Consider the following 10,342-nt stretch of genomic DNA (forward strand, 5'->3'; position numbering starts at 1 on the left):
AATCTTTCGGAAACGTAGTCCTCTTCGCATCACTTAGAGGTAGATCTTCACAACAGCTATGATAAGTTTCAAAGATCATCTTGTTGCTGTTGTTGTTTGACGTTGATCGAAGAAATCGCGTTTAACCGTTAACATGGTGAGCTCCAGAACTGTTGACAGGCGCTTTGATGTGGAGACAGATAAAAGCTAAAAGACACTACTCAAATGGCCATTCTACATGTAACACCGTCGCTCATGACGACAATTTTCTGACACCTTACGAAATACCGGAGCTGTATCTCACCTCACAGGTGTCTGCAGCTGTAACAGTAACAACAACCTCAACTGAACAACAAAGGCAACAAATGACATACAAAAACGTTATTTTTCAAAGATCTGAGCAGGATAAAAACAAACGTCGTCGTTGGGTGATTACAACGGTTTTCATGTGCCCATATGGTCATTTACCGAGGTCGTTTCCAAGACAACAAATACGCCTCATCGCTATGCAGTAGTGAGTAATTGAGGTCAGAGCTAGCAGCTTCCGGTGTCTGATATGTGGACATATTGGCCCTGAGTGCAGATGGTAACTAATGCCGTGGTTACATTTTCATATGCGGGGCCCGGCCGGGGTATTTGAGGGAACGAAAGTGTATTTCAAGGAATTTGCGCAGTCATGATTGATCAATTGATAAATCTATTTCTAGTTTTGTGCGTTTTGTTGTCTTTATCATACTTTTCGTTCCCGCTAACTTCCCGGCCGGGCCCCCGGTTTGGAAATATGACCATAGCATTAGGTATGGCTGCATACCAGCTGTGAATAATACGCCAATCCCGTGGACTCAATTTCATCTTACTATAACGATCCAAATGTCTCTGTTTTGGTGTATCAGTGTAATGCTGCGCCAGTAATTGTACAATAACGTCTGAAGATAGACGTGGTTTTATTCGATGTCGATGTTTTATAGTCAATCTGCTATTTCCCGCCTCTCCAACGAATGGGAGTTCACGAATGTTTATCTTGTTTTTTGTATTAAAATGCATATACAAATGTATTTGCTCTACTGGCTACTTCATCACTTAAACAGAGTATTGTTTTAATTCATATCATACACACTGAAAGGATGGCAAGTTATTTTACAATTTTCGGCTCCTAATGGCTTGGCAAAGTACCCTGATAAAGCAAGGACATTATATAATGTCCTTGGATAAAGTGATGCACCCACTGTCATGACTCATGACCGTATTTGTAGTCGATGAATAAACTACTAGGTACTCAACTTTCATGAAGTGGTACAGCCCGTAACGTTAACTGCCATAATGGCATTCGTTGTTGGGAGGTTTAAAAAGTACCAACATTAAATTCTTATGGTTATCAATCTTTTTAAAAAATTTGTTCATTTCAATTCAGCGTTCCGTACTTCCAGAAATAGCTTATTAATTTCTGCCTGCAAGAATTTTCACCCCGTTTAAGAGTAGAATCGTCTTATCAAAATGGCCGCCTCCATGTGAAAGCTGGCCCGGAGATCTGTTGGCGACGCGAATTTTGTTGCAGCGACATCCGTGTGACATTTTACTCTTATCGGTAAGGTGAGTTAAATTTACTCCTTTGACGTGATTGGAAACTGTGAAAGTCTCACTCAACTGTGGATGCTGAGGTCCATCATACATGTTGTACACATTTTGTGGGGAGGGGGGCACATCGCATACGCCAGACGCAGCTGAGTTGAGATAGTACAAAACCAAAAAGACAAAGAAATATGTTGATTTTCAGATATAGCGACAGCCTACTAGCTCCATGTACCAGTGTGACTTAACTGATTAATAGTTAATGTTGAAGTAAGAAATGCCTGGTAACTTGAGAAAGCTTTTAGACGTAGCGCATGGGATGTGTGGCACTAAAATAATATTTTATAACCGTGTAACACTACAACGGTGGGGCACGGATTGGGATCGGCGTTAGTTCGAATCCCGGGAGTGGCGTACTCGCCCCTTGTGGGTTTTTATAACCGTGACTTATCTGAATCAGACTAGGGCATGAAGCCGTTCAACTTCCAGTGGCAACGTGTGGCGGACGTCAAGATGTATCTGGATGGAGGTCAGAGGTCAGACGCCGTGATCTGCTGCTGTACGAGGGTGTTTCTGAAGTAAGTTGAACTTTCTGGAAAGGATGATAAAACAATGGTGAAATATACATATATAGGATGTTATGGTTATAAACATAAAACCTTCAGAAGCACCATTAAACAAGAAAAAACATCATTCATTTCATGGTTTCATGGCAAGGAAATATTTGGTGTATTTGCTCCCTTATAATTTCTTGATGCATGTAATTAACAGTTAATATTTTAGCACATCCAGCATTATTAACTTGATTAAGCATATAAATCCACTTCATGTCCATCACATGATGATATGCACATTATGTACATGTAACGTTACCATGGTAAAGAAAAGGTATGTATTCTTATATGTGAAGGATTTAATACCTTATATCATCTTATTGTTTTAGTGATTTCTGGCAGTACAAGTTGGGACTTGAGGGCAAAGCGGAAAGCTCCAGTGAAACTGAAAGTGAGGAAGAAAATGACAGTCAACATGAAATGACTGGATGTGAAAACAACTACTGTGAAGGGAAAAGTGAAGAAATCTCACATAATTGTCATGGTAGTAGGGAAGGTGATGATGGACATACTGGTAGCATTACCTGCAGTGAAGTCTGCAAGTCAGGATGTTCCACTGATCCAAGCAGGGATGTTTTAACCAATGGGGTAGATCCTTCTCAGGACAGTTATGAAGAGGAAGCTGGCCCTGTGAAGAGCTCTACTTACAGTGACTGTACAGTGGCACATGATTTAGACAACAGTAGACAGAAACATTTTAAGGGCACGCTGCCAATTCAGTCAAAAGAAGATGAACCAAGCAGACAAGATGCTGTTGCATCCCTGGAGGAACCTGGCTGTGAGGACCGTGAAGTGAGAGGAGAGTCTAAGGAGCCAGCTGGTGCTGATGTTGATGAGACAGCCATGATGTTGGCCATGGGGCTGCCCACCAGCTTTCATGGGGATAGAACAAGCACCCAAAAGGTGAGAAAATATTATTTCTGCTACAATTTATATATTATCAAGTTGTCATGATAAAAATCATTGATGCAGTATTGTTTCGGAGTAGTTTGGGAGTAAACATGCATTCAAGTAGGCGGGAAAGGTGATTCTTTAATCTTCATGTACATTCTGTTTTAAATAAGATTTTTTAATTGCATACTGCTGAACGAACATATAAATGACATATACTATCATTGTTGTAACACACCTATGTTTATGCATCCCCATTTAGACACAAAGCTCTCAACACTATGGCAACGAGAGCAGGCAAAGGTCAAGAAGGTCAAAAAGTAAAAGGAACCATGACTACTGCAGCAGCCTTGAGTATTCTGACGCTGACCACCTCTCAATGGTTGAAAATATCTACAATGGTGAGTTTCAAGGGTCTTTGGAAGAAGCATTGACTTCAGAACCGATGAAAGACAGGGAAGGCTCCTGTGCTGACTTACAGCTGCAGTGGGAAGACTACTGGACAAGCTACGGGGAATACCTTGTGTGGCAGAGTTGGTCTGAGAGGTATCCAGAGTATGCAGGTAACCATGGTGACAATGGTCACTGTGGCAACACTCACGAGAATAGTACTACTGGTTGCCAAGCAACAGAGACAGATGGAAGTGCAGCAGAGCTTACTGAAATGAGTAATACAGATTTCTCTCAGTTGAACAGTGAGATCGCACCCTCCCAAGAACAGTGTAACAGTCATCACACAGCAACCATACTGCCAACAGAACAATGTCAGCCTAAAGATGACAGCAACAGTGACAAGACAATGCTTCACCAAGAACCAAGAACAAAAGATGGCACTGTGTTGGTACATCCTGTACCAGTAGGAGAAGCAGGTGCAATGGAGGCTTGTGTAGGGGAGGACCAGAAGTTATGGGAAGAACACTGGTGGGAGGTTTACTACCAAACATACCAGCAGTTCTTGTACTGGAAAGGGAAGGAGCAGCCTGCTGATTGGTGGGAGCAAACAGGGGAGGAGAGAGTGGACCAATCAGAAGGAAGCAATCCTGGTTCAGAAGGTCAAGACGTTTCCACAATAGGAAAGGTAACCACTGATCAATCTTGTCCATCATCAGAATCACATTCTTCAGATCAAAAAGACGTCAATGAGCCATCATGCAATGAAACCGGAATTGACCAATCAAAATCCTGGATTGACACACCTGACCAATCACAGGAACAGGTGGCTGACCAATCAGAAAGCTGTATTGAAAAGGATAGTGACAAATCTGACCAATGGAAAAGGATATTGGCGCCTGTTACACCTCACAACACAGAGGATGCAGAGCCAGAAGAGCCTAGTGATGGCCAAACAGGAGAGAAAAGGAAGCAAGAATCAACTAAAACTGGACTAAATTCAGGTAAAAAAAAGAATTTCATCTTCATATTACTGATTGTTACCGTAAAGAAATTATCTTTACAAATTGACCAAAGGGTTTCCACCTACTGATGATATGAGATGAATCTCAATGCCACAACATTCTTATCAGCTAATGATTTAACTTGCATCATGTAATGAATAGTTTCTCTGTTTCTTAGATGGTCAGTTGACATCAAAGCCTGGGACAAAAGTCATCCTCGGGACACCAGGGGGCAGTCGCCATGGTAACACAGATGGTGATGGGGACCCTCCAGAAGAGCGGCCAGTCAAGATGAAAAGGAGGTGAGTGTGACAGATTAAGAGAATGTTTTTATATTCAGCCTTACACCATCAATCTGCAACCACTTAACAATTAGACAGCTTGTAAGAAAAATACATAACAAGCTTATTACACTTCTTAATAAATATATTCATAACATAAACAGTTATCAACAAGCCTTGATTTTTTTAGTCATGAACTAGATGAAGAGGAAAAACCGGCTGGAGAGACTGAAGAGGAGACAGAACTGACCTCTGACCCCACAAAACAGGACCAAACAACCTCTGACCAAGCTGAGAGGATGGAGTCAGCCTTTGGTGTCATTGGCCTCAAATTTGCTCGACCACCTGCTCCAAGGTAAAAGTTAGGACATGCATGTACTGTAGCTATAGATGTGAAAGTATGCGGCCATGGCTGGAAAAACTGGGTGTATGTGTACTTTTGTGAACCCAAAATTGCAGCAGTGTACCTAATTTTTGACTGTGGGTGCACCACTGCACCTAATTATTTTGTAGGCAATAGTATACAGAATATTCTTGAAATGTATCAAAAAAAGAAATATAACCTTTCTTGTACATTGTTTGATGTATTACTCATTAAGAATTTTGAAGTTAGCTATACATGTGTATAGAATTTCAGAGTGAAGTTCTTAAAGGGAGGCAATAGGGTTTGTAAATACATTTTGCTGACATTCTACTTTATTTTATGTTGTGCACCCAAAATTCTTTCTGTGCATCTAAATTTTTAGGTTATTCCCAAAAATGAATTCTAAGCCCTGGTACATGGCAGATGTGCTAAAAATAAAATGAAATAGGCCAGTTTACACCTTGTTTGTACATAGATATGTTTCTTCCATTTTCGTATGTCTCCCGACCAGATTCAAGGACTTGCCGAGATTCTCCCACGGCCATGTCAACTACCACCAGAGAAAAGTCGGGAAGCGTTCCAAGACGCTGAACATCCAGTCACAAAGTCGTACACACATCAGGTGGGTCTTGTCTTAGAGTTTAAGTTTGGAACAGCTTGGTCCATTTGTTAGAACTTAAGTTATTCCTGAAATGATGGAACAGATGCATTGCATGGTGCTAAAGATTAATTCTGTTTTACAAGCACAAGTTTTGTCAGTGTTTATCTTGCCTCTAGGACGTCATCATTTGGCACATGAGCTATCATATGGTATTAAATGCCTATGGAAAATATCACTTTGTGCATTGTGTTCTTGTAGTACACTAGCAGTTTTACTAACATATCTTCAAATTTGTTAACACAATCAATGCTGAATAGTTAAAATCCTCCCACAGCATTATTGATGTATAGGGCGGTGCCCATCTCCGTTTCATAGCCCTGGGCCACACTTGTGGTGCAATCACTGTAGCAGGGGGCTAGTCCACTGGCAGTGAAGTGTGTTTAACTTCCATACTGTTTCACAAGTATGTACCATTTTTATAAAGTCTTTGGTATGACTCAATGCACCTCTTGTCCAGAGGTGTCCTACCTGGGGCTTGAACCCCAGTCCTTCTGGTCCAAGTAATTTGAACCAGATGTGGTGAGAGGCAGAAGGCGCAGACCACTACACCACAGGGACACCCCCAATGCTGAATAAGCATTGTGATATTGTAGAAATGATGGTTGTGAATCTTCCATATTGTTCCTTTCTCCTGTCCAGGTTTGATGCAGCTGGAGAAGTGAGCCTCCACGAGACGAGCCCTGTGGTAGGGAGAGTCAGAGACTTCCTGCAAGCTGTCACTAAAGAAGGTGTCATACTTCACCTGTAACTTTTCAAGTAGTCAACAACTTGTTTGTGGTAGTATCCACAGAATTGAGAGTCAGGGCTAAGAAGCATAACTGGCACTTCTGTGTGTGTGAGAGTGAGTTGGGATGCTTAAAAGTACTGTAAGTTACACATGTTCTTGTATTGGAGTGCATCTTATACTTGTTGCAGTTTGAGAGAAATTCATCACATTTTGTTTCTATCTGATTCCATCTTTAAGTTTAAGCATCAAGTGAGAAATGTGTACCCATCATTAACATGTATGTATGTATATCTTAACAAATCATCTGTACTGTAAATGTGTCCTGGAGACACAGAATGTCCAAATAGTTCTTTAGCATTGGTCGTTTTACATACAATGTCATGTATATCTTCATGTAGTGTATGCCTAAACATGTCATATTTTGTGTAATATCTAGAAACAACAGCTGGATGCTCATCTCAGAATGCAGACTCCCAACCATCCACATCTCAGGCAGGAGAAGAGGAAAGTAAACTGATGTCAGATGTACTCAAGGCAAAAGAGGATTCAAGCTCATCAGATTCAAGCTCATCAGATTCAAGCGACAGTGAAAGTGAAGACAGTATCAGTAAGAAAACAATGTCATCCTGTGTGCAAACCAAGAAAGACGAAAGTGAAACTGAAGACACAGAGAGTGAGAGTGACACTTTGGATGCTGACATTGTTTCTCATAGGACAACATCAGATGTGCATAAAACTGATGCAGAGGAAAATGGGAACAGGCAAACAGACAATCAACTATGCACTGTTACTGAAGACCGTTTAACACCCCCAACTGAAGCTTCAGTAGAAGATACCACAGGCTTAAGTATAAGTCCGCTGAAGAAAAGAAGAAAGAAGAAGAGGAGAAGACGACCCACCACTCCTCCGCTACCCATGCCACCAGATGTTAAAGACGATCCTGAGATTATGAAGTACTGGGCCCAGAGATACAGGCTCTTCTTCAAATTTGACCATGGCATCAAGATGGACAGAGGTAAAAGCATCTTGACTGAGACTCTGTCTTTTCAGCAGTTGCATGTATTATACAATGTTACAGAAGCTTTCCATATGTTCTGCTAACAACTTCTATTAACAACTTTGCTAATGAAACTGTTGTATATATCAGTTAAGGTTTATAACGAAGTCTTCTGTGTTCAAAATGATATGTGAACTACAATATTGCAGCATGTATTACAATATCAGCCATACAGCATTTTTTTACTACAGTCAAAAAATGAGAAAAGTAAATGTGTCAAGTGTTGATAATGAACTTGTTACTGTTACTATACTGCCAGATAATGGTATTAATCCTATATGTATAATGTATGTTTCAGATAGTATGTTTCAGATAGTAAATTTTTACAGGTAAAACTGTTAGTTAATTATAATGGTATTTTGTGTAATCCCTTGATCCAGAGGGCTGGTTTTCTGTGACACCAGAGAAGATCGCCTATCATATCGCGGAGAGGTGCCGCTGTGACCTGATCGTAGATGCCTTCTGTGGGGTGGGAGGGAACGCCATTCAGTTTGCCTTCACCTGTGAGAGAGGTAAGCAGCTTGTAGAACTTTCATATTTTTTCTTTGATGGTAGAATCATTACTCTGTAGGCCTAGGAGTAGGCCAGCACAATATTTTGTGGAGTAACTATATTCTACGTATTGCAGTAAGTCGGTAGGAAGCTGTTGACTTTCGCCAGGTATCCAAACCTATTATAGCTCCTGAGTCTCTTCTGTCCTCTCCATAAATAGCATTGTTTATTTTTGGAGAGGACAGAACAGACTCAGGACCTATGGTACAAATTTAGGTTTAGATACCAGGATACAGTAGTTGACTTTTATAAAGTTATCTACCAAATGTATCGGTATATTGCAGTGGTTACCTTTCTCAATATTTCTTGAACTCCACTGTTGATAGTTTCATTCAAAATCTTACACAGCATGAGGCTCATAAGTTTGTAGCTTTCAGTTACACCCAATGTATGACATTGCCAAGGTACATTGTTCTAGATGTTACATTGTAGCATCATACATATAACAAAGTTTTTTGTCCTCCACAATACTGTATGTATGTATATATTCATGTATGTGAATTTTCTTTGACAGTGATAGCCATAGACATCGACCCGGTGAAGCTGGATTGTGCCCGCCACAATGCTGCTATATATGGAGTGGCAGATCGGATAGAGTTCCTTCAGGGGGACTTCTTACAGCTGGCTGAGGGGCTGAAGGCTGATGTCGTGTTCCTCAGCCCCCCCTGGGGAGGACCAGACTACCTCACAGCTGATGTCTTTGACATCAAGACTATGATTGTTCCTGATGGATATCCTTTTCATCTACTGATGATACAATTTTTGTATCAATCTTTTTTTGCATGTATAATGTATTATATTTCAGAATTCCATCATCAAAATAGCCTTCTCATTTCAGACATACATGTACTGTAGATGTTGCTATGGGAAGAATGCATTAGCACTTTTGGAACTAACCTATAATTTGGTGTGCAAAAAAAGTTAAAGGTATTGCAATTTATGTTCTTGTTAAGGCTTTGCTTCTCCCCACACCAAATCTGTTGACAAAGTCTTAAGAACAAAACAAGCAGAGATCTTTGATATGATGACTCCTTAACACCTTCACCTATAAGATATTTGAGAAGACCAAGGAGATAACAGACAACATTGCTTACTTTGTGCCAAGAAATGCAGATGTTGAGCAGGTAAGGAAACATTCACAAATTCTTGCAAGGAGTAGCATTGACTTAATCTCTGCCTTACTGTAGCTTTCTATATTTGTTTTTCAGCTTCTTGAATTAACACAGATTTGTCCTTTGTTTCCTATTCAACCATTTAACTGTAACTTAAATCCTGCCCTATGTCTCTAGGATAGCTTAGCATGTGTACATCTACATCTACATCTACATTGAATACTATCATCATATACCACACAGAATACTATCATCATCATCACTACATTGTATACTGTTTTAGCCATTAGAATGCACATTAATAGATCGATTGTTATTCATGTTATAGATAAGTTCTTTGAAACTGTTAAATATTAGAAATAGTCGATTGTTAATGTATCTACAAATTGCCATACATTGTACCCGTTACAATTGTTGCGCTGTGAAGTTCTTCTTCTTCTTCTGTATTCTTTTTCCTCTACAGCTGGTGTCACTAGCAGGACCAGGGGGGAGAGTGGAGGTGGAGCAGAACTTCCTAAACAGGAAGCTGAAGACTGTCACGGCCTACTATGGAGAACTTGTGGATGACTAGTCTTATGTATAAACATTTCATCCGTTGTCGACATGTCTCTTCTCCTGCCATCATCTGGGTCTATTAATTTTGAAATACATTCCATATTATTGAGCTAAGAAAATTTAACAATGTTTTTTGTGAAGATGCGGGGAAAATTTGTCACTTGATTTGTATGGGAAGGTTAAGAAAAGTGGCAGTTTTTAGATTGATGCTGACTTGTTTTAACCAGATTGAAGGCAACAGAGCTTCACTAGTGATAAGAATTACCGGCAACCACACTAGTCAGTAAAACCTTTAAGCATGTGGCATCTTGTTTCAGACCGTGGTTGATGATTTTTTTTATACCAAGTGACTGATTTTATATTTTTTTATCTCTCTGACGGATGCATCTGTAAAATAAAGATAGAAATATGTTTCAGTTGTTATGACTCAGTTGTTATTATTGTAAAACCAGATGACTTCGTCAGATGATATGAGTCTATAGGTATGCATGTTTCAAGTCAACATTGTCTCACTTATCTGTAAATATATTCCTCCCATCTTCGATCCAGTGTTACTGCAGCTTGCAGTGAAGACATGCCCCACACA

General features: G+C 40.1%; 1 protein-coding gene across 2 annotated transcripts; it reads left to right on the top strand.

Annotated features, from left to right (window-relative positions):
- Window positions 1-1,441: 1,441 nt before the first annotated feature.
- On the top strand, window positions 1,442-10,167 carry LOC136427737 (trimethylguanosine synthase-like). 2 transcript variants are annotated; one of them, XM_066416852.1, is made up of 13 exons: window positions 1,442-1,569; window positions 2,009-2,126; window positions 2,492-3,065; window positions 3,316-4,447; window positions 4,626-4,749; window positions 4,919-5,083; window positions 5,604-5,714; window positions 6,393-6,481; window positions 6,917-7,495; window positions 7,918-8,049; window positions 8,604-8,820; window positions 9,135-9,213; window positions 9,665-10,167. In XM_066416852.1, the coding sequence occupies exons 2-13, from the start codon at window positions 2,017-2,019 to the stop codon at window positions 9,770-9,772; spliced, it is 3,420 nt and encodes a 1,139-aa protein (XP_066272949.1). In that variant the 5' UTR covers window positions 1,442-1,569; window positions 2,009-2,016; the 3' UTR covers window positions 9,773-10,167. The 2 variants fall into 2 exon arrangements, with proteins under 2 accessions (XP_066272949.1, XP_066272950.1); XM_066416853.1 differs by having other exon boundaries at window positions 1,443-1,564.
- The last annotated feature ends 175 nt before the right edge of the window (window positions 10,168-10,342 follow it).

This window comes from Branchiostoma lanceolatum, chromosome 2 (assembly GCF_035083965.1).
Source record: "Branchiostoma lanceolatum isolate klBraLanc5 chromosome 2, klBraLanc5.hap2, whole genome shotgun sequence".
Taxonomy (NCBI): Eukaryota; Metazoa; Chordata; class Leptocardii; order Amphioxiformes; family Branchiostomatidae; genus Branchiostoma; species Branchiostoma lanceolatum.